Below are 24,080 nucleotides of genomic sequence, written 5' to 3' on the forward strand. Positions count from 1 at the left end.
ATAACACACATTCAGCAGTGTTTGGTTGGAGGATCTGTGTAAGCACCTTGAGCTAGTTAAGACCTCTGCTCTTTGCTGAGGAGCTCGTGTGGCTTGGAGAATGCTTTCAGGTCTGTTCACGTCCCACTCTGACTGCTCTTGAGTGGGTGGGTGCAGACCAGTCCATGCCCACAGTCTCCTGGCCTAAGTGGGAGCCCAGGACAGCTCTTCTCAGCTCTTTCCCCAATTCTTTCAGTTAAACTTCAGAACTGCCTGCCATTTGGCTTTTTGCTGTTCGTATCATGGAGCCACCAGCCCCCTCTTGACTGCTCGCCACCAAGATCTCTGTTGTTTTTGACAGTCCCCTCCAGCAGATTTCTCCATTCTTGGTACGAAATAGTGCCCTTCTGCAGAGGTTCACAGAGCTGCCAGTTCACAGAGCCTGCCTCCCACCTGGGGCTGGACAGTGTTGGCTTCTCCTAGAGTTAACACTCCTTCTCCCAGGTAGGTGCTGGGGAGGTGTCGGGGTGGGGGGACTGGTAGCCCCTGGTCTTCTCAGACTGCCTCTCTGGATGTGGAACCTCCACCGCATGAGAGGTTGGAGCCCCGGAATTCTCAGCCTATCACCCCTGGGGCAGAGCCCTCGACCATAGGAGCCCTTCCCTTCCGGGCAGCACCAACCTGGAGCAGGGCTTCTGTCACGTGACACTGGGGAGTGGGGGTAGGGTGGGATCAGCTGGGGCTCAAATGCCACAGACTTCACTGGTCTCGTTAACATGCAGTCGAGTTTCCTGAATAAATGTTTCTCCATGTGCTGTATGCCTCTAGGAACATTTTCAGAGACTTTACGTTATTTAGTTTGTATACAGTTTCCCTAGCTAGAGAGAGGGTTGTTCCACTGGGCAGAGGGTCCGCTGAGCCCAGCTGACCTGGGCTGACGGTGGTGCGCACCACCGTCCAGAAGCTCCTCCTCCAGGAAGTCTGTTCTTTGAGGCTTGGCTGGGCTGTTTCGGTGCTGGTGCTTCAGCCAGCAGTTTGTAGGGATTTCACACATGTAACTTGGGGCTCTCTTTTCTAGAATTTTCCATCTCACTTTCCAGAGGCTGTTGGTGCCAAACTCTGGCCTCTGGTTCTTCAAGCTGGTGAGGCTGCAGGTTTTCTAACAGAGCTGTAGCTGCCCTGTGGGGCCTGCCCTGACCTAAAAGCCGTGAGACTGGGAAACCTACCGGTTGTCCTCTTCTTCCAGGGCCCACGCCCCTCCAGAGTCCTCCTGCTGTGGGTCGTGCTCCAGTGTTCTCAAATTTTTAAAAATATTCTGTCCAGAGTGGTTCTAACTTGTGGGAAGATTATTCCAATAGGAGCTACTTACTAGACGTGGAACTCTCCTAAGCGTTAATTTAAGGCTGGATAATTGAACGCTGGCGGTCTAGTGTGCCTGTGGCTATCATGGGGGCAGGTAAGATGTTCCATCACAAGATTTAGAAAGCTTTTACTGTTCTAAAAACATTTTTATTTTAAAAAGCACATCTGCAAGAATGCTTTTACTTTTGTATCATAAAGTAGAAGAAGCTGGCAAAACAACTCACAAGGGATGGTGGGCGTTATTCGTTTTAAGCAAAGCCTCCAGCTGACTGTCCATCCAGAGGCCTGTCTCAGCCACGATCAAGGCTTTCCCGCACTGACCAGTGCTCAGGTCAAGAAACTGACTTCACGCATGCTCCGCACAGATGGGACTTGATTTCTACCAGATTTTTCTGTTGCAGAGCTTATCATTTGATCATATTGCATTGTCTTAGAAAACTGAAGACAGGAAGTCACAACTGTTACTATAAACAGAGAAGCATGCAATGCCCTACCTCATAAATTGGCTCAGTGCTTCCCAGCTGTAAACTGCTCTTTCCCAGACGAGTTTACAGACTGCTGCCAGGCTAGGGACTCTGAGTGTTAATCTTTTTTTTACTTTTATTTGCATTTGTTCCTTACGGCATTTATTCCTGGGCCATACGCTTTTGTTACTTCAGTTTCTTCTGGGATACCTTTTTCTCCTGTGGAGCCGCCTCTTCTGCTTTAGGGAAAATCTGCCCTTTTTCAGTGAGGCTCATCCACTGTGGCAGGGAGAGCTCGTGTATGGGCTGAGCCCACCGTGAGCTCTGGAAGTCCTGCGCCACATCTTGGGGGCTTTGTTCACCTGGACGTGCTCAGTGACCAGAGAATCTACAGCCAAGCCCTTAGGTTCAGCATTCCTTTCTGCATTTTTGAGCAAGTGTAGTAAGAATTCAGCACTCTCTTTGGGCCACCGACCCTGCATCCAGCCCCCCCGTTTGGCCTGGGCACACCTACCAACTCCACCATTCTAACGACGGAATGGCACACACTGCTTCTGTCGAGTGACATCCTTCGGATATTTTGGTGGCTTTTTGGATATGCGTACCCTTAACGGCCTGGGCAGTTTCACGCGTGTTCTTAAAGTGAACACGAAGATTTGAACCTCTTGATTTGCACAATTTTATGGGGTTTTCTGGGTCAAGTGAGTAGCGAACCGTTTTTAGAGGTTTACCGGAAAAGAGTGTTATTCTGATGGCAGCGATTCTCTCTCTCTTTACTGTCTGTCTTTTCAGAAACACTCGCTGAAGTCTCCCAGGATGCCCTCACTTGCCCGGGTGTTGATAACTACACGGGCGACCAAGATGTCATTTCCGGCCTCGAGGTGCCTGCGTGCCTCTGCACCCCTCCACTTACGGAGGAGAAGGCAGGCCACTGTCAGGTCCGGACCCATGATGGTGGGAGGGCACCGAGCTCTGTCCAGAAAAGTGACCCCATGCTGCCTGCGAGGCCGTCAGCCCATGTGCGGGGCCTGTGTCACTGCATCAGAGGCAGAGCACTGAATGCCAAGAGAAATTCCAACCGAGACTTTCTCTTAAATAAAAGGTGGGATGCTGTTTCAGTCGACACCCACCCAGCCCGCCAGAGTGATGAGTGGCACCCCAGTAAAGTGTTATTCGTACTCAACCCAAATGCCGCATCACCGCTTCACACACTGCGCCTGGCAGAAGGTCTTGCTCTGGGTAACTTTATTGTAAGCCATATAATCTTGCTCCTGGCCCCGCACCACAGGAAGTTACACTGTTGTAGATACCAACTCTTCGTCACTTTACGTAGCTTGGAGATGTTCAAGTTCGTGACACATTAATTGCACTTAAAAATTAAATACGCAGTGAAAGAAAAGCATTTATAAAGGTATCACTCAAAAGGAGTTTTACACTTTGATTGGCCTCGCCTGATTACAAAGACTCAAAACCCTCTTCCCGCCTCAGGCTTCCATGGCTTTTCTCCTTCTCTACAGAATGAGCGCAAAGGGTAGATGAAGGGTTTAAACAGACGTGAGTAGCGCTGAGCAGCGCGGAGGCAAGTCCCCAGGTGGCTGGTGGAGCCAGGTGCAGCGTGAGCAGGGGCTTGGGGGGGCTGCCGGGGGGTCGCGGAGGGGCTCAGATGTCCTTCCCGCAGTCAGGGCACAGGATGTCGTCCCTCTCCGTGAGGAAGCCTCGCCCCACCAGCGACAGCGAGCACTTCTTGCAGTTAAAGCAGTCGTTGTGCCACTGCCGCTCCTCGAAGGAGATGTACTTAGTGCCGCCCAGTCCTGTGGACGGAGGAAAAGGACACGGGTGAGGATGGGGGGCGGGCGGGGGGAGTCCTGCGTGGACGCGTTCCAAGCCCGGCTGGTGCGGTGTGCTCAGTGCTGGGCTCCACGTTTAAATCCCATCCTGTGCTCAGGTCGGGGAGCTCCTGAATCGCAGGAGAAAGAGAGACAGACGGGCTCCACAGCTACATGACGATCGCCGTCATTATAAGAAGCCTGCGGGGTGTGTGTGTTCCTCCCACCCGAGTGAAACGCGTGAGTTACAGAGCCGATTTCTCCAACCCCTTCCTTCCCTGGGTGCCTCAGGCCTGGTGCTCAAAAATTGGGCGATTAATGAATGAGTCGCCAAAGGGAGCACCGATGAGAAAGCTGTGAACCGTCTCTGGAACTGCCCAGAACGGCCTCACGAAAGAGATGCTACATGGGCATCTTGTTTCGATAAAGGACGGCTTTCTCCACTGCCCACGTGTCCTCACCCCACGGAGGTCTAGTGAGGCCGGTGGAACGTGAGAGCGGGTTAGGAGGACGTGTGGGCAGTGGAGAAAGCCATCCTTTATCGAAACAAGGGGAGCAGGAACTCATTTCAGTTGGGGTGTCTGACTCTGACGTCTACTTATCAAATGTTTAAGGTACGTCGGCTACCTGTTACAATACAGGCGGTCTGTCCGGCCACCGAGGCCCCTGAAACAAAATGGAATCGAATACACGGGGTAATCCTTGGTGAAATTTGGATCGTGACTTGCAATTACAAACTCTTTCCAGAAGTAACGGCTCAATCTGCCAAGTTAAGAACAAGTAACAACACTGGCTAATAGTTGGAGGTCTCAGAGTAGCAGAAGTCTGTCATTCACCCAGCAGTTAGCTCCTTTTGTAATTTAACTGCCTGCTGTCTGGCATTAAATCCATTCACACGTGGGTGGCCTCAGCCTAATCCCCTGGGCTAGTGAGTGACAGGACTGGGGGTGAACCCAGGTCTCCAAGGCTAGTTTTCTTTTTTTTTCTTTTATGATCTGAAACCTAGATAGGGACTTTTTTTTTCTAATTTAACTTTTTTTTTTTTACACTGAAGTGTGGGATTAGCAGATGTAAACTATTATATATATGATGGCTAAACAACAAGGTCCTACCCTAGAGCACAGGGAACTCTATTCAATATCCTGTGATAAACCATAATGGAAAAGGATGTCAAAAAAGGAATCTCTGTGTGTATAACTGAGGCCAGTTTTCTGATACCACACTCCCTCTGCTACTGATGGAGCTGCATCAGCAAAGCTTTTCACCTCTTTCCCTAAATATCTTAAACTGCCTTTACCCATCCTAGGCCCACAGTGACTATGGGAGACCCGCAGACCACACAGCCCGGGCCCTGGCCCTGAGGCAGAACCAAATGAGTGATTCAGGCCAGAGAGTCTCAGGATTTTCTGCATATATGAATCATCTGAGAAGCTTTTAAAAATTCTAACACCCAGGTGGTCCCCCAGAGTAACTAAATCATGACCAGGCAGCAGACATGTGTAAAGTTCCCCAGAGGTGTTTAAAGTGGGCGCATTTCCAGGGCTGGAGTCCCACCAGCCATCTGCTCTCCGCTCTGAATTTGGGGCACATTCTGTAGTTCACCCAGATTTGGGCTCCACCAAGTGCCTGGGGGGGGTGGGAAGGGCCCACCAGAGCGCGCTCCCCGCACAGGCCCTGGGGAGCGTCTGCACAGCCCAGCTGCTTCCCAGGGCCTGTGCGGGGATGTCAGACTCACAGCCTGCGGTTTGGAGAGAATCCAGCCGAAAGCAGAAATAACGCCGCCGTGGAGAAGAGGCCGTGGGGATGGGGGGGAGGCAGGGAAGCGCGCCCAGCGTGCGGGGGAGGGAGCGCGGCGGCCCAGAGTCTGCTCTCGTGAACAGACCCACAAGCCAAAGCCTGGCAGCCACACGAGGGGCAGGCGGTGGTGCGGGCCGGGAACGGGACACTCACCGCTGATGGGGCTGGCGCAGCCGGCGCACTTCTTGGCGTACAGGTCGCAGAAGCAGCCCAGGCAGTAGGCGAACTCGTCGCGGGACGTGAAGCGCTGGCCCGACAGAGGCTTCTTGCAGGCGGTGCACACGAAGCACTCGCGGTGCCAGGGCTGCTCCCGGTACGTGACGCCCCCGCTGGTGACGGGCTGCGGGCAGAAGGGCGTCAGCTCCCGCAGGGGCCTGTGCCTGGCGCCCTTGTCCCGGCCCTCGCCGCTGGAGGATGCGCGGGCCTCGCCCAGGACACGCCGCACCGGCGTCCGGGTCCCAGAGGTGCTGTCCTCCGGACGGCAAGGTCGCCCCGCCACCCCTTCCCCAAGCTGCCAGGCCCCCGCTGCAGACCCCGGATCCCCGTTCGTGACGTGGGTACCGGGGTGTCTGCTGGGACAGCACTGCCTCCTGGTCGGCAGGAGGGCGAAGCAGGGAGACCGCGGCTCAGGGGCCGGGGTCTGATGTCACGCAGCCCCTCCTCAGCGCCCCCCTGCGGGCAGATCCCTGTAGCATCTCTCTACCACCAGGTGCACCTGCTCCAACAGCCTCCTCAGCTACTCGGGGGGAAGGAAGAGGCTTAACAGACACCGTGGGGCTGGCTTCCTAGGTGGAAAAAATGAGCCCAGAGCCTGCCTTCCCACCCTGTTTGTGGTCTTAGGACGCTTTTCTTTCTTTAACCTGACGCAGCCCTGGATAGTGACGAGGGATCTGTCCCCACCCCAGGGACAGGCCTTTCCAGTTGCCTTTTCCCCTCCCCGTCTCCCCACTAGGTCTAGGGCCGTTTCTTGTTTATTCAAGGGAGGCGATGAACAAAGACACCTTAGGGATAGGTGGCGGCTCTTTCGGAAAGAACACCAGGTGTGCAAGGGCCAGGGGGAATACGAGGTACCTTTTTGCACTGAACGCACTGCAAGGCATACTGCCTTTCGTAGCAGGGCACGCAGAAGTTCTGGCCGTCCTTCGGGATGAAGCTCTTGGTTCCGATGGGCTGCTGGCAGCGATGGCAGATGAAGCAGGTCTCGTGCCAGCTACTACCCTTGTACTCCATCTTACGGGTGCCTGTCAGGGGTCGGGGAGAAAGGAGGACAATCGCGATGCTCACTAAAGGCCCTAGGCCAGACGACACGTGCCTTCCGCGTGTTCTGAAGGACAGTCTTCTGTCCACCCCAGAGCTCGGGGTGCTGTCCCGTCCCAGGTCCGTAGGAGGGCGCCCGCTGGCTTCCCGCAGCCCCAGAGGGTTGGGCGCAGACCGTGTGGTGCTTGTGCGGCGTCGCCAGCAGAGGGCGGCAAAGCTCCTTCTCACGGGCTGCGGATGAGGACGCGCCTCCGACAGACAGAGTCCACCGCCTGGTGGAAGAGGTGTCTTTTTCTGATTCAAAGGAGCAAGTGAGGAACCCCGTGAAGGCCTGGTGACAGCGTGATCCTGGCCCGGAGGCCGTGATGCACCTGCTAGTCGGGGCTCAGCCTCCCTGGGTGGGGACGGAGCCGTGCACCGCGGTTGGTGATTTGCAGGTGTGGGCAGGGGGGCGAGCTTTGCACCGAGCTTTGCACTGCACTGTCTGATTTCGCTGCAGAAGCCACACTGACCAGTCTGCACCTATTTCACCTTGATTTGGTTGTAGCATTTTCTAAAATCAAACCAAGGAAGGAAGCTAGTGCTCAGGTCTAGGTTTGTTTTTTTTGGTTTCTTGAGGAGGGCGTCGTCTTGAGATCAGCCTGCCAGAATCAAGAATTGACCTTCTACTCTAAGATAGACATATATTTGTCTTTGTCAAAGCGGCAGTTAATATCTTTCTTGCCGGGGCTTCCCTGGTGGCGCAGTGGTTAAGAATCCGCCTGCCAATGCAGGGGACACAGGTTCGAGCCCTGGTCAGGGAAGAGCCCACCTGCTGCGGAGCAACTAAGCCCGTGTGCCACAACTACTGAGCCTGCGCTCTAGAGCCCGCGAGCCACAACTCCTGAGCCCACGTGCCACAACTACTGAAGCCCATGTGCCTAGAGCCCGTGCTCCACAACAAGAAAAGCCACTGCAATGAGGAGCCCGTGCACCGCAATGAAGAGTGGACCCTGCTCGCCGCAACTAGAGAAAGACTGCGCGCAGCGAGGCAGCCAAAAATCAATCAATCAATAAATTAAAAAAAAAATCTTTCTTCCCAATCTGGAATTTCCAGGCTGTTACCCTGGGAAGCTGTGCCTTTCCCCAAACGCGTGGCCCACAGCTTGGGTCCAGGCAGCTGGGCATCCTCACCCGTCAGTCTCCCCACAGAGTCAGGAGTCTGACTCTAAATTATCCCTGTAGCCTTGATTCTCTTCACATGTCAGGGTGACCCCAGCCGCTGTGAGGGCTAGAAGGACTCAGCAGGTTACCTTGGTTTCTACAAATTGACATTCATTCTATTGAAGTTGAAAATTCAAAACCCTCAATTGAAGTTCATCCTGCACATCTTTATCCTGCATTCATGAATACAGAGAATTTAAAAAATTACTTTTAAGGTGCATTTCTTTGTGTTCAGTTCCATTCACCAATGTAGTGAACTGAACTCCTTTAAAAGGACACTTGAAAATTTAATGTATTTGGCATGCCTTTTAAGAACCTCAACTAGCAAACCGCACCTCAAGTTCTTCCTCTTTTTTTTTTAAAGTAACCCCTATTTTTCTTTTCTTTATTTTTTTGGCTGCGTTGGGTCTTAGTTGTAGCACTCAGGATCTTTTGTTGGTGCGCTTGGGCTTCTCTCTAGCTGTGGCACACGGGCTCCAGGGCGCGTGGGCTCTGTAGTCCGCGGCACTCGAGCTCTCTTGAGGCGCTGAGGCTCAGTAGTTAAAGCGCGCGGACTTAGTTGCCCCGGGGCATGTGGGATCTTAGTTCCTCAACCAGGGATCGAACCCTCATCTGCTGCACTGGAGGGCGGATTCTTTACCACTGGACCGCCAGGGAAGTCCCTTAAGTTCTTAAGTAATTGTTGTTGAAATGAATTAAACTTATAAATATGATGAATCCTAAAATAGCTTAAGCATCAAAACCATTTACAAATTAAGAAAATTCCAGTGTAAAACCACAAGCCTAAATCACTTACTTGATTGCTCACTTTCAGTCAGAATCATACGGTTAATTTACTCTTTAGACCAAATTTTTTCTAAACTTCACCCACACGTTACCAGATTATTTAACACACTATTACTGCTCAGAGTTGGATTCTCTTTATATGTGTGCCCTTAATTCTAAACCTTCGCAGGACTAAAGGAAGTGTATCTACCAAAGAAGCTGTCCTGAGAACAGATACCTTCCAGGGCAACTTGAGGGCTCCCTGCGGAACTGTATCGAGCTTCCTAAGAGCTAGGGGTCCCGGCCTGTGCCCCTGACTCCCACTCCCCAGCCTGAGCCTGATCCGGGGGCCACATCCCCAAAGTCGGTCAATGGACAGAGTCCTCTCCTGGTTTTAGGTGGCTCTCTGGTAGAGATGCCAGATTAACGAGGTCCCAGGTGGGATTAGCTGAAATTCCGATTTGTCTGGGAGTCCTGTATTTTATTTGCTAAATCTGGCAAGGCTATACCGTCCAGCCACCCCTTACTGGTCACACAGAGGACGTCACTGACCCTAAGTAGCCGATGAACCATCCAAGGTCCAAATCTTAGGCTCTTCTCGCCTGCACTGTGTGCGTGTCTAACAAGATTTGTTTTTTAAATTCTGTACTGAAAAATTCCATAAAGTTTTTTTGTCCACTCTGTTCTTTAAAATGAAAGATTCCTCTCTCCCATAAAACAAAGAAACCAAACTCCCCCCAAAGAGCAAGGGACATGCTCCCCCACCAACAGACAGGCCACCCATCACTAGCCTTGGCACTGGATCCAGCTGCCGCCGGAGCCTGCCGGGAACATAACCTGCATGAGGGCACAGCGCCCAGCTCCCGGCCCAGCACCCACCTGCGGCAGTAACCGATGGGGCAGGAATTCTGCGTGTGTGCAGAGGGCGCGGAGAGGGCGGGGGAAGCGCGCACACGCACACTCACGCCCGTGCGCGCAAGCTCTGCGGGGGCGGGCGGGAGGCAGAGGGGGCGGGGGAAGCGCGCGCACGCACATTCACACGCACGCGCACAGACACTCTCTCCGCGGCTTGGTGCCCACCTGGCATGATACTCTTCTTGCACTCCTGGCAGCGGGACGAGTACTCCTGCGAGTAGCAGTCGGTGCAGAGCAGCTGGTCCTCCTTGGCAGCGAATGGCTTGTCCACAAGGGACCCCCTGCACCGCGAGCAGTGGAAACAGGCCTCGTGCCAGTGCCGGTCCTTGTAGGACAAGTCCTGCAGGCCCAGAGCACACAAGACGTGAGACGTGAGACGTGAGAGGGGCCGGGGGCGTGGGCTCTGCTGGACCCACAGCGAGGGGGGCAAGTGGGCAAAGAGGGGCTGGAATGAGTTAGGTAGGACGCTTCTCCTGCTGTTCTTAGGGCCACTGTGTAGACAGGGGTGTGTGCGAGGGATGCGTCTGAAAAACGAGTGGCTTTCGCTTGGGGACTGTAAGAAAGAGAAACGGCACATGAAACTCATCAGCGCTTCTCCTGGGCACACAGACCCCGGGAGTCCTCTGGCCGCGAGGACGCTGGACAAACCCAACTGTGCTGGATGACAGGCTGTGATCCCCGCGGGAGGGAGGCCGGGCTGCTGGGAAGCTCAGAGACAGAGCCTGAGGATGGGGTCCTGGGTCAACCTGGTGGAAAGCAGGTCAGGAGAGATCCAGTAGGTGCCATCAGCTGAGCGTCGAAGACGTGAGCTGGGCAGAGAAAGGGCACAGACCAGGAGGGCAAGACAGAGGGGCGCCGGGCAGAGCTGTGCCACGGCTCCAGGTAGCCGGCTGGGAGAGTTCCCGCCCGGCTAGACCAAGGAGGCCAAACGAATGAATGCAATTCAGCACTGTCTTTGTTGAGGCTTTGAAAAGTCGAACAAACCATTTAAAGTCCCATCCGCTGGGAATTCCCTGGTGGTCCGGTGGTTAAGACTCCGTGCTTCCCTGCGGGGGGCACGGGTTCAATTCCTGCTCAGGGAACTAATATCCTACATGATACAAGCGTCGTGGCCAAAAAATTTAAATAATTAAATAAATAATGCCCCGTCCACTAAGAACAATATGCCTAATTTAATAATTTAAGAAGAGCAGTTTCTGATCGTGGGGTCACTGTTACAACACTGATGATAGAGTAAATGCATTTAACAGTTTTTTTGTATGGAAAACAGTACGGTAGTTCCTCAAAAAATTAAAGAGAATTACCATATGATCCAGCAGTTCTAATTCTGGGTATATGCCCCAAAGAACCAAAAGAAGGACTCTGCAGGGATTCCCTGGTAGCGCAGTGGTTGAGAGTCCGCCTGCCGATGCAGGGGACACGGGTTCGTGCCCCGGTCCGGGAAGATCCCACATGTCGCGGAGCGGCTGGGCCCGTGAGCCATGGCCGCTGAGCCTGCGCGTCCGGAGCCTGTGCTCCACAACGGGAGAGGCCACAACAGTGAGAGGCCCGCGTACCACAAAAAAAAAAAAAAAAAAAAGGAATCTGCAGACCCACATTCACAGCAGCCAAAGGGGGAAGTCACCCCAGCGTCCGTCCACAGATGACGGATAAACATGGACTATTGTTCAGCCTTACAAGGGAAACAAATTCTGACACACACTACAACATGGATGAACTCTGAGAACATGCTAAGTGAAATAAGTCAGAAAAAGACAAATACTGAATCATTCCACTTATATGAGGTCCCGGAGGAGGTAAGTTCAGAGACAGGAAGCAGCAAGGTGGGTACCCGGGGCTGGGGCAGTGCGGGTGTGAGTGGGGACAGAGCTTCAGTTTTACAAGATGAAATGGTCGTACAGTAGAGTGTAGGTACTTAGCACCACTGAACTGTACACTTCCAGACAGTTAAGATGGCACATTTTATGTTACGTGTATTTTACCACAATTAAAAAGTAAGTTTTGATTATCACATGACATGTGGAACGCACCCTTCCAGAAGTTCAGCGGGTCCCCTCCGTGAGCCCCACCCCGCTGAGCTGTGAGCCGGGATGGCGGGGCAGGGGACAGCGAGGCGGGCGAGTGAGCCGGGAAGAAAGGAAGCCAAGCCCAAGGACATCTGCCTTTGGGGCCTGACCTTCAACACAGCCCAGGGGGACCCTCCACGGACGACATCGTGAGAGCGAAGCCGCCAGCTGTCACCAGTTGCCCTGGTTAGCGAGTCCCATAGGAGGACGGAGCCGCGCATGGTTAGGGGACTGGACGGTCAGGGGAAAGCTCATTTAAAACGATCTCGTGGGTCAAAAGCACTGCGGAAATCCACTTGCCTACGGTTAACATTTCCGGCATGAAAACACATTAGCTAGGTTGACAAGAGCTGATTTGTTGACAGACATCTGACACTAGAAAGTTCCCTAGAAATCTGGGTACCAGTGCCCTGTCCTGACGAGACCATAAGCACCCAGGCAGGACTTCTAGACCTTCTGGAGGCCCAGCTCCTAGCCTCCACCCTCCCGAGGCTGCCGGTCACTTGGTCACTTGCTGTCCTGCGTCCCACATCCCGTGTCCTGTATTCAAGGGAAGGACTGCTCACGCCCTGGCTTCTGCCTAGTCCTCCAGGCCGTTAACAGCAGCCACGTGGAATCATCCCCCCTTCCTGGTCCCACCCTCATCCCGCCCCAGGGAGCTAGTCTCTGTCCTTCCCAGACGCCGGCTTAGCTGAGTCACCAGCCATCCCTTCCCTGGAGCATTGTGACCCTCACACAGCTGCTCCCCTGTCTGCCCCTCTGAGACGCGCACACACACACACACACACACACACACACACACACACACACACGTGTTTCTGCATTAACACTCCACAGCCCTGAAATGTTCGTTCAGGGGCATTTGATAATTCTCAAACCTTCTGATGAAGTGTTTTTCCTTGAGATAAATACCAACCCACACTCCTGCTCTCAAAAGCCTCAGTGAGTCACAAACAGTCTCTGAACAAGCTACCATCACTGTCGGGGGCGGGGCCGTGGGGAACTGGAACCGGTCCACCCCTGTTCCAGCTGCAGCCAGCGGTGACTGCCCTCCGGTCACCAACCTGCACACCTGCTGTGCCACCAGTGCCCTCGGGGACCCAGGAGCACAGTGTCTAAAATGCCTGATGCATTTCATCCCAGTGCTTAAAGCGGAGGGCTCCAGACTCAAACCCTGGCTCTGCCACGTATGTACCTGCCGTGGGGCTGGGGGTGAGTCACCTGACCTCTCCCAGCCTCAGATCCGCCCGGGGAAACAGGGATGACGGTGAAGCCCTGACAACGGTCCTGGCACATTGACACGGCTCAATTAATGTCAGTCTTAGATGCCAGCTCGTGGTGACAGCAGGTGCCCTGAAGCGTCACTCGCTGAGATCACATTTACTCGTGAAGATGGGGATGGAACGGACGCCCTCACCTAAGCTCCGAGCTCCTGGCTCAGTCACTGCTCTGTACAGGGCTTTTGGCCTCCACAGCCCTTCTGATTCTAAAATTCTTAGTCCCCTCTTACTTGATCTCAACCGCACAATAACCCCACCCCATGGAATAAGGTTTATTCCCATCTGATAGGTGAGCAAGTTTAACGTAACAATGCTAAGACACCATGAACCCCGTTTCTTGCATCCCTCCTGCTGACCTGCAGCCCGGGAGCATCTCTGCAAGCAGGTCTCAGCGCGCTCGCCCAGCCTCACCCTCCGCCCCAGTGTCCTCTCTCACTCCGTGCCCGTGCCCTCACAGCCGAGGGGGGGGCCCCTCCGCCCCCTCGGCTGTGAGGCCCCGCGTGGGCACCAGCCGCTCGGTGACGCCTGTGTGGCCATGAGTGATGATGGCCCTGCAGGACCCTGTGCCCCTGGTGCCACCCCCGCGCGCACCCCCGGAAAAGCCCACGTCATGCAGCTCGTTCAGGACTGCACATGGAAGCCTTCATCTGCTGCTGTGCTGTCGGGTTTCCTGTAATTCTCCTTCTCTTGTGGGGTCCTGAAAAGGGAGTCTGAGTCAAGTTGATAATTCACGTCACCACCTCCTCCTGAACTCACTTCTGCAGAGTCCATGCCCTGTGGGCGCGGAGGTGGGAAATGCCACTGGCTTTGGGGGCTCGGGGCTCGTGGGGATGGACCGGAAAATGGCACAGAAAGGCCAAGCCTCCAGGTCAGGTTGGGTTGATTCGACCCGGTGCACGGCTGCTCTGAATGCTTGTCTGTAAAACTGGGCTCCCAGTGGCTCTTTCCACCTCTGGCGTTCACGGCTCCAAACAGAGTTTTAGTTTTTAGTACCGAGCTAGTCTCGTCTCACTTCATTCTGTTATGTGTCGAGTACGCCACGTGGTCCCCAAAGATACCGTTTAGATGCTGGAGGTTCAAGGCTAAGACATATGGACGCGCTAACTGACTTTCAAGAACTTGGAAATGTTCTACAAGTACCTTGGTTTTAAGGTTCTGTAGAGAGAGAGCACGAAGGGGAGAAACAAAAAACTGGAAGAAAAAAGATCTTTGACACGTCGCAGAAAAAAGGCCAATGCTAATCTTATACATGCAGAATGCCATAAACTGCAGTAAAGTGTCTGATAAACAAGGTCAGGTAAGGCCCAGACACTTCCTTTCAGAATTTATTTTTCCATTTCAGAAATATTCCTAACAGGGTAAGCGCTTGTGGCTTTGCTCCGAATGTGCCCTTGTTGAGACCTCAGCTGAGCCGCAGGGGGAGTCAGTGGCCTGGAGGCACCCCCTCGCCCACCAGTTAATGCAGCTCCGGGCAGGGGGGGGTCCCTCATCCTCCTTTACACCCTGTCTATCCCTCCTGGGCTGGGAGAAGCTCAGCTGCTGATTCCCAAACCAGCCAGTCCTCACCTCCACGGGATTTCACCTCATCAGTGGATCTGCCGTGTCATTCGTGCCCAGCACTTTGAAAAGGTGTTCTGCACTTTGAGACTGTCAGGCTACCACGTCCCCAGCTGCACATTCTTTCAAATCCTTGAAGAACGACGCTGGGCAGCCCTGTCCCAGGTGTGCCCTCAAGGGGACCTGTTTACTTTTTTTTTAAATTTATTTTTACTGTTAATTTATTTTTAATTTTTGGCTGCATTGGGTCTTCGTTGCTGCACACAGGCTTTCTCTAGTTGCAGCGAGCGGGGGCTGCTCTTGGTTGCGATGTGCGGGCTTCTCATTGCGGTGGCTTCTCTTGTTGCAGAGCACGGGCTCTAGGCGTGTGGGCTTCAGTAGTTGTGGCACACGGGCTCAGTAGTTGTGGCTCGCGGGCTCTAGAGCGCAGGCTTGGTAGTTGTGGCGCACGGGCTTAGTTGCTCCGTGGCATGTGGGATCTTCCCGGACCAGGGCTTGAACCCCTGTCCCCTGCGTTGGCAGGCGAATTCTTAACCACTGCACCGCCACTAGGGAAGCCCCTAATGCTGGTTTTAGACCTGCAGAAGGTCCTTTGACTGTTACCACGTCTTCCTCTTCGCAGCCCCCTCCAGGCACGCGGGTGGGTGGGTTTGGAGGCCCGTCTGACTTTATGGCACTGCTCGCAGAGACACGGAAAACCCAAAGTCTGAGCCAGGTACGTGGCCCATAGTTTGCTAAAGACACCGATTTGCTGATGGGAGGGACCAGCAGCCACCTCTGAGTACTGGCCCAGCTTATCTTTTCTTTGGTTTCTTGACTTTTTGAAGCCCGGGACTTAGGTAGACCTATCCCCTGAAAAACATCTGTAATCAGGCAAAAAAAAAAAATATATATATATATATTTTTTGCTGGTATCCACAGGTGTCCAGGAAAAGTTTCCGGAAGAGCATAAGGTCAGAGGATCATAAATTTTTATTTGTATTACCTGTTGTCAACTATTCCACTGGCCATAAAAATGAATGATTTTTACCCCTGGAGATCACAGCATTTCCTCAGAGTTAACGAAACAGAAAGAAAGAACAGAAAGAGAGTCTGCATAGAAATGATGCTCAAACACAGGTAAGCTACCTACGGAAGTAGGTCATGCTGAAGTCCTGCCTACCTCATCTGAAAGTCAGTCAATACCCACAACATCAGCCTAACCCCCAGTGGCTTGCAGTATTTTAAGTTACGCACAAATGTCCTTCAGAGGGAGACCCAGGTGGGGCTTATGGCACCCCTGCTATTTTCAGACAAAAGAACGGCCACCAGACCCGCCAGCCTAGCTGCTCCGCCCAGCACCCCACCTGCCAAGCTGGGGCTTCTCTTCCCGAAGTGCAGAGGCACAGTTTTCCTGCCATCACTTCCTCCACAAAACCAACTGCATAATTACTTCTGAAAGCCAAGAAAACCGTTCCAAATATTCAGAAGCCCCAAATGGCAAGGTCTAACTGCAAGTTCACATCTTTTCCCTCCCCACATGCGCAGAATCACGTGGCGGAACTCTGCAGAGAGAGAACCGTTATCCGGGTTGAAAAGTTCAGCGTGACTGACGCCTGGCTTTGCAGCAGTCTTGTTGATTTTGGCCCCATTTGGGGAATTCTTGTTTATCTGCTCCTAAAGCATGTGCTGAAGGATAACTAGTTTCAAGGGTCTGTCCACTAAATCATACTGAAGAAATGATCAGTGACTTCGCTTTTGTCTTTAGTTTAGCTTCCAGGCAAGGATGATGAGCCCTAAATCTCCAAAACGTCTCCTTTAAACCAGAGTTGTTTGTCAGAATGATAGCTGAACCTCTCACCTACTTATGTCTTTTCCAGGTAAAGCCTTTATAAAATAATAACTGTTTTCTCCGCCTCTTATTTCTTCCTCAAAGTGGACATTTTTCTTGATGTTTCTCTAGTGAAAACTGATAAAGAGACAGGGCGAAGCTTCGAGAGGCGGGGGTGGGGTGGGGGGAGCAAGCTGCAGGGAAGCAGTCGGAAGAGAAGAGGGGGTGGAATTTTCCACACCATCAGCCGCTCCTTAGAGCACTGAGTGCATGGTAGCTACACACCACGAGAACCCATGATGCAGGCTCCCTTGTTGTAGCTCCCCCTTTTTTTTTTTTCTGTACACGGGCCTCTCACTGTTGCGGCCCCTCCCGTTGCGGAGCACAGGCTCCGGACGCGCAGGCCCAGCGGCCATGGCTCACGGGCCCAGCCGCTCCGCGGCATGTGGGATCTTCCCGGACCGGGGCACGAACCCGCGTCCCCTGCATCGGCAGGCGGACTCTCAACCACTGCGCCACCAGGGAAGCCCTGTACCTCCCTTTTATAAACGTGCGGACGGGCACAGAGGGGTCAAGCCATGGGCCCACGATCACACAGCCAATGAGACGCAGAGCCAGGACGGAACAGGGCAGCTCGGTGTCCGAGCGCTTGTGCTCGGCCTGGAGATGAACGCAGAGGGGCTCGGACACACATCACAGAGCTGGAGGTCGGAGGGCAGGCGGCTTTCAGACGAGCAAGGGCAGCTACTTCTGCCCGTGGTCGTAGCCAAAGCTCTGGATGCTTTAAGGCTTCCACGGGACAGGTGCCGAGTCCCGTTTCCCTTCCGCTCCACGTGCCACTCCTCTGTGGAGCCACGACACGTGGCTGCAGCCTGGGCTCAAGTGGGGGCATCCCACACCCTTTGTCTCTGCTCAGGGCAAAGGCTTCTTCCCCGTAAGATGGAAATTATCCCTCGACTGTCACTAAACACCTAGCGCCAGTCAGCCGGCTGCTTACTGACCGTCATGGGAAGGATGGATGAGACAGAAACAGGGCAGACGCGCGCTGGACCACTCCGGCTTGCCCCCAGCAGAGCCAGCCCTAACTGCTCAGCTGGCAGCCACACATCCTCACCGTCCCCACTTAGAAGAGAAGCTCCCCCGACGCCCCAGTGCAGACAGGGTCTCTCAGCCCCTCCAGCCGGGGGTGGGCGCCGGCTCTCCCACACGCACGCTCACTGCGCCAATACTGATCGCGCGCACCTGCCCCACGAGTCAGCCCAGGAGGGAGAGCGCTGCCCTCGGGGGAGCACGGGATCGGGCGGCAGGTGGCCGGTTAGCTAAGGATGCTGACCACGGGGCCACCACAAGTGGACCTGGGATGCTCGGCGCACACGTCCCGGAAAAGCCCCGACCAGGTGTGGCGGGACTGGGACCGTGGGGAGGAGGCTGGGAAAGGGCAGTGGAGGGTCCGAGCCCAGCAGAGGGGCCTCCAGGGCGTCCAGGGCGATGACCAGGACGTGAGCACAACTGTGCTGAGAAGCACGTGATTCCTGGGGAGTCCAGTGTGGGTGTCCAGGGGGGGTTGGGAGGCCCAAGGGAGGGCGGAGAGCACAGGGCTGGGGGATGCCCAGGGGCGGGTACCTTGCAGTCGCAGCCAATCAGCTTCCCGCACTCCTCGCACGTGCTGGCGAAGAGGGCCTCGAAGCAGGCCACGCAGTAGGGCCGCTCCTCCCGCAGGATGTACTTCCTGCCGAAGAGGGAGTCCTCGCAGTGGTGGCAGTCGAAGCGCTCGGTCATCCTGGCACCGGATTTGTGCCACCTACCAGGGAGGAGAGAAAGGACAGGCGCGGTGAGCGCGCCCGATGTCCCGTGCACACGTCAGTGACCGTCCTGCTCCGTTAGGGTCACCTTTCCCATCACCTTTCCCATCGCTGGCTACATCCTCTTTGTGAGCAATCGACACTCACCCTTGAAGCGGGTGTAATTTTCAATGATACTTTTAAAAACTTAGCCGGGGGCAGTTCTGTGTCTGAGAACATTCCACTTCTTTAAAAGTCCCAATTTGGGTGACTGTGTCAGAAAACGTGATCCCAGTTTTGGACCCAAGAAAGAGCTGGCATCAGAGCCCTCATCCCCTGGAAGGAGTGCCTGCTTCCAACGTGGGACGCAACCTCACATCTTCCCATTCTCCCCGCCCCCAAAATAGCACAGCAGGGATAGAAAACAATATGCTCGTTGCTATAAAAAGACTTTCCGTGAGCTTCCCTTTATGATTCATGAATCTGAATAAGAAGAAACCACAGAAGCCAAGGGAGGGGGGTTCAGAGCCGGTAAACCTGAGGCCGGGGGAGCATGACCTCGACCTGGCTTCACTGGTAAGCACGCCCGGCCCCTGCCCAAGAGGAGGCGCCCCGGGGGCCTCATTCCTCCCAGATGACAAGATTATCCTCTCTCAGCCCAGATATCCAGGGAGCAGGAGAAAGGGAAAGGCTGGCTTCCAAGGACGGGGATGATCACGGTGGGAAACACAGCGACAGCAGTCAACGGCCACTCCAGGCGACACCTCGAGCTGCATTTTTCCACGATGAGTGTGGTGTGTGTCTGAGCAGAAAGGACAGGGTACGGGCAGAGGAAGGCGGGAGGTTTAACCCTCCCCTGCTCCCCATGTGGTTCCTGCACAAACATGTCAGCACTACCCCAGAAAAGAGCCAGTCCACCCTGGGAAGGCTAGGTGTGGAGAAACGCCTCCGAGCCATTAGAAACACGGTCCAACTTCTTTAGAAATATCTTCTCAAGTGGCAATATTTGATTTGCCACAAGTTCGAAAGCTTTATAAATTATTAAATAGGGAGACAGGTTGACTGTGTAACTCTGAGGGACATTTCACAAACTCTGATTAAACTTGATTCCATTTTCAGTCATTTCCACCCACTTAGGAGTGAAATTCCAAGATCATACCCCAGGATGCAAAATTGCTACCTATGAGATAATAGCGAATTTGATAGTGTTTATTTACTTTGTACTCTTGTGTATATAAGATCCTGACAACTGTAAGCAAAGAAATGGACAACTTTCAAGCAACCATACTTGGTTACTTCTGCGTTTATAGGACAGTTTTTCCCCAAAAGTATGAAGCATGCAGCTGGACACATGCGTTGCTCTTCCTGGAGAAAACATTGTCTGGACATTCTTGCAATAACAACACAAGATGAGGCTCTTGAGCGTTTGAAGTTTTGCTCTGAAACACAACATGTAAATATCCTTTGTCCTAAGGCCGCCATCAGGTTGCAGCGGCTATGCTGGCAGAAGATGCAATGCTTTCCTGTAATTCCTCAGTTACTGGCCTTGCAAGCGGCCAGCGTTTAGTGCATCGCAGTTAAGCGCCGTCGCTCTAACATACAGATTTTTCGAATAAAGCCTACCATTTACCTGTGGGATCTTATTTGCCTATTCTGGTCACACAAATGTAAGAATAATGACTCGAGGATTTGAAATAAGAACAAGGAAAGGAGATAGGGCTATAGATCATAAAATTTTTTAATCTGGAAATAATTTGGGAGATTATCTATGACTACCTCATTTTCTGGATGGAAAAACTGGAGGCCAGGAATATTAATGAAAACAGAGATTCATATGAGCATTCCCAAACAGCCGTCTCACTTAGAAAAAAGAAACTCCCGATCTAAATGGAAAGGTGGTTCCATGTGGGTTTGGACAAGCACAGGCCCTGCGGGGGAAAGGAGACGACAGACCATAGCCTGCACCAACCCCGCTGAGCACCATTCCTGTGCTCTGGAGTCATCAAAGTGGGGAACTGTTTTCATCCCAGGTAAGGCCCTGGTGATGCTTACAGACCTGGGATATGCTTTCTACCTCCTCCAACTCTGCAGGACTGGGACAGAAATCAGCTAACAGAGTAAACTGTGAGAACACACAGGGCTCCACGTCGGCTGAAGGGGACCGAGGTGACCCCGAGACAACGCCCCCATCACTGAAACCAACTCCCAGGAGGACCAGTGTGGCCGCAACGGGCCCGGAGGGTCCGATAGCCCCCGTTTCTGCAGAACTGTCTTGGACGCTGGTGGATCTCTCTCCCATCCTGTTCTTTATCTCCTCTGAGAAGTCACTGCAGTTTTATTGACTAGGACAGCACTTATGCTTAAACCAACAAGTTGGGGTGGAAAGTGAGACCATCACTAATGAGGGGCAGAGCAGAGGGACACAAATCTGACCGCATTTCCGGCGAGTTACAAGAAGCACAAACCCCTCAGCATCACAATCAGTAGGCCACGAGCTACTGAGGAGACCAGGAGCGTCCCTTCCGCCACAAAGTGTTTAAAACCAATTCTTCTTCAGTCAAATGCTACCAAATAGAAAATTATTATACAAAATTGTGTATTCAAAGTTATACGATCCATCTTAAGCCTCTTTTTAATGACAAAAACTTAGCGATAGCCTTGCATTAGACGCCTCCTATAACTCCATTTTTTAATCTTATAAAATACCTGGTTGGGCTTCCCTGGTGGCGCAGTGGTTAGGAATCCGCCTGCCTATGCAGGGGACGTGGGTTCGAGTCCTGGTCCGGCAAGATCCCACATGCCGTGGAGCAACTAAGCCTGTGCACCACAGTTACTGAGCCTGCGCTCTAGAGCCCGCGAGCCACAACTACTGAACCCACGTGCCACAACTACCGAGCCTGTGCACTAGAGCCCATGCGCCACAACTACTGAGCCCGTGCGCCACAACTACTGAAGCCCACACCCCTAGAGCCCGTGCTCCACAAGAGAAGCCACCGCAATGAGAAGCCCATGCACCACAACAAAGAGTATCCCCCACTCGCTGCAACTAGAGAAAGCCCGCATGCAGCAACAAAGACGGAACGCCGCCAAAAATAAATAAATAAATAAATTTAAAAAACCCAAACAGAACACCTTGGTTTTTTTTGTTTTTGTTTTTTTGCGGTACGCAGGCCTCTCACTGCTGTGGCCTCTCCCGTTGCGGAGCACAGGCTCCGGACGCGCAGGCTCAGCGGCCATGGCTCACGGGCGCAGCCGCTCCGCGGCATGTGGGATCCTCCCGGACCGGGGCACGAACCCGCGTCCCCTGAATCAGCAGGCGGACTCTCAGCCACTGCGCCACCAGGGAAGCCCATCTTGGTTTTTTTTAACCTAACTGTGCACAATCTGCTTACCCTCTCTCAATGCCGTATCCCTCCCCGCGGGTTACCTGTCACTCCTGCACATCACCTGGTGCACAGGTGCTGACAGCATGAAGCAGCAGCAAGGGAGGAGACATCTGGACCGCAGGTGTGACTGCTGACTTGTCATTCATGAACCAAACCCAAATCCCCGTGTCTGGGAGTTCTCACCCCTCCCCCGGGGTTACGTCATCCTCTGATATCATCCCCCTTGGCTCTGAACAAGCACCCGGATCTTAGGGGGCAGGTTTACAGGTGTGGCCACAGGCTCAGCCACCGACCACAGTGCTGGGAGAGGAAAGTCCTGGGGTGAGGGGTGGGCGCAGAGCTTTGATCTCCGGTTAAAACCAATTCTCCACCTGCGCTGAGTCCGAGGCAAGGACACAGGTTCAGAGCGCAGTGGGCAGCAACGCGCAGGGCTGCCCCACGGAAAATAATGACTATCTGCAAGGTCCACAGGCTTATACGTGTGGGCTATTTTCATCTTCTCAGGTTTAAGAACTGTCAGTGTCTGGAGTTGCGGGCTGCTGGGGGGGAGGGAAGGAGGGAGGGAAGAGAGAAGAGAAACAAGAAGGGAGGAGGAGAGGAAGTGGAGAGGTGGGGAAAGGAGAGAAAGGAAGGAGGAGGGAGATGGGAGGAGGGCGTTCAGAGCCCAGGAAGCAGGTGCATTTTTTTTTTTTTTACCGGAAACATTTCTTGGGAATCAAGGGAGGGACAGGGTTTCAGGTGTTTCCTGAACAGGAGGCCCTTTGGGCCGCACGAGTGTCCATGGAGCACCCTCTTCAATGCTCCCTTTTCTCAACCATGTACTTTAATCTGACCCCAAAGATGCCATTTGCCTCCTGCCCCTCGAAACCCACACGTCCTTCTCTATCCACGCTGCTCCAGGAGACTGCCCTAACATCCTCGATTCCTCCAGAGAAATCTGTGAACATTCCCAAAGCCTTCCCACAGGCAGGAAGCGGCCTCAGGAAGCCAGTGCCGAAGAAGCCACGCCCAGCTTTAAATGCCACCCGGGTCCCAGGTGGGAAACGCCATGGCTTCCCAACATCCAGGGCTCTTTAGAGAGAATTAAGAAAATTGGTCTGTTAGATGCGGGCTCGCTCTTTTGAAGAATGTACTGGAAAATGCAGTGTTTTCATGACACCGCAGGAGGCTGACTGCCCGTGCACCTCCCAGCCCCCAGCCGTAAGTCCCGCAAAGGTGGACCCTAGGATCACTGCAGCCACACCAGGTGACAAACCCGGGTCAGGCGCTTCATGAACACCTGGGGAATGAATGAACGGACACGTGGATGGGCGGCGGGTGAACACAAATATCCCAGAGCACAAACATGTAGACATCCAGAGTGGAAACGAGGAATGTTTTATGTGAACAACCACTTTGCATAGCAAACCCCAGATGTAATGGGGCTTGGCATCCGATGCTGGTACAATTTCTAATGCAACAGATCCTGAGCTGCATTCTTTCTCCTCCGCCTCTGGCCTCTTCCCCCTTCCAGATACACTGCTGCTTCCACAGAGGGTGGAACTGTTCTTACTGTGTTTGGATCCAAACCCATGTGAACACACAGCTGCACAGCCCCGGATGAGGCCTGGTCAGGCCAAGACGCACAAGCCTCACCAAGAGATGCTCCCAACATCTCTGCGGAGCCAGCTCCCCTGACCCAGGCTCCAGGTACCAGTGGGGCCCTGGGTGTCCTACACGGATGCAGCAGCCTTTAAATCAGAGATCCTCTGTCCAAAGGCAGGGGCTCTCACCCAGAAGGGAAGCCAGAGAACACTCTGTACCAGTTTGTTTTTCTGTGGACAGAAGGATCAACGCACGAACCAGCTTTGCTACCCCGACACTCTTTCCATTAGTCCAGTTGAACTGTTTCTCTTAAATAGAAATTCTGGTGAAAGCGAGAGGGACACCAGCTTAAGGGATGTTGCTATTTTAAAAACATATTATAATATTTAAAATTCATCTGAAATCCATTTTGGGATTCTTCTAAGAACGACTATGCCTACTGCTGTATATTTATGGCTTCATTTACTGAGCCTTGTCTGACTATATAGGCAGGGATCAGGGAGGTATTATAACTTGATATATAAACTGGTAACTTTCAAAAACGTCTAACAAGCTTGATTTGTCTATGCTCATGTTAAGAAATGCTTTGTGTGAGAGACAAGGCTTGAATAAGGTGAACGGCTGTCTTTGGAATTATCTTTTGGATACATAAAGTGGGAAATAACAAATGTCAGATTCTGACCTTAAGACCATAAACTAAGAATAGTGACACTTGTTTTGAGGTCCTGCGGACTTTTAAATCTAGCCAACAAGGATATATTAAGTAACCTCTCTTTTCTAGGTACCGTCTTAGGCCCTGGGAGACTGAGATAAAACACACAGTCTCCGAAAGAGGTTAGTTCTAGCTCCAAAGAGTTTAAATCACCTTTAAGATACTATCTGGATATTTAATCTCGAAACGTGTCAGTTCTGTCTACGCAGGACAAGCATCATTGCACGGGTTGGGACAGCGATCGGCCTCAGGTGCATAGCTAGCACGTGCGGGGTGTGTGTGTGTGCGGTGTGTGTGTGTGTGTGTTGTGTGTGTGGTGTGTGTGTGTGCGTGCGG

The 24,080-nt window shown here is 53.2% G+C and overlaps 2 protein-coding genes across 21 annotated transcripts in view; one reads left to right on the top strand and one right to left on the bottom strand.

Moving 5' to 3' along the window:
* The window catches only part of C13H2orf49 (chromosome 13 C2orf49 homolog), a 17,336-nt gene extending 14,129 nt beyond the window's left edge, over nt 1–3,207 (top strand). For 2 of the 3 annotated variants that reach the window (XR_004353009.1, XM_032653770.1), the window contains exon 5: nt 2,598–3,207. The gene's annotated coding sequence lies outside the window, so the exon portion shown is untranslated. Of the gene's footprint in view, nt 1–340 lie in introns of all 3 variants that reach the window. The other variant, XR_004353008.1, reaches the window with a different exon arrangement.
* The window catches only part of FHL2 (four and a half LIM domains 2), a 25,759-nt gene continuing 4,707 nt past the window's right edge, over nt 3,029–24,080 (bottom strand). For 12 of the 18 annotated variants that reach the window (XM_032653765.1, XM_032653762.1, XM_032653757.1 and 9 more), the window contains 5 exons: nt 17,905–18,082; nt 9,734–9,908; nt 6,500–6,669; nt 5,582–5,768; nt 3,034–3,616 (listed from right to left, as the gene is read on the bottom strand). In XM_032653765.1, the coding sequence (XP_032509656.1) occupies nt 3,465–3,616; nt 5,582–5,768; nt 6,500–6,669; nt 9,734–9,908; nt 17,905–18,060 (840 nt within the window). In that variant the 5' untranslated portion in view covers nt 18,061–18,082 and the 3' untranslated portion in view covers nt 3,034–3,464. Of the gene's footprint in view, nt 3,617–5,581; nt 5,769–6,499; nt 6,670–9,733; nt 9,909–17,904; nt 18,083–21,509; nt 21,587–24,080 lie in introns of those variants that run through there. The other 6 variants (XM_032653764.1, XM_032653759.1, XM_032653755.1 and 3 more) reach the window with 3 other exon arrangements.

The sequence above is a fragment of the Phocoena sinus genome, chromosome 13 (assembly GCF_008692025.1).
Source record: "Phocoena sinus isolate mPhoSin1 chromosome 13, mPhoSin1.pri, whole genome shotgun sequence".
In the NCBI taxonomy this organism is placed as follows: Eukaryota; Metazoa; Chordata; class Mammalia; order Artiodactyla; family Phocoenidae; genus Phocoena; species Phocoena sinus.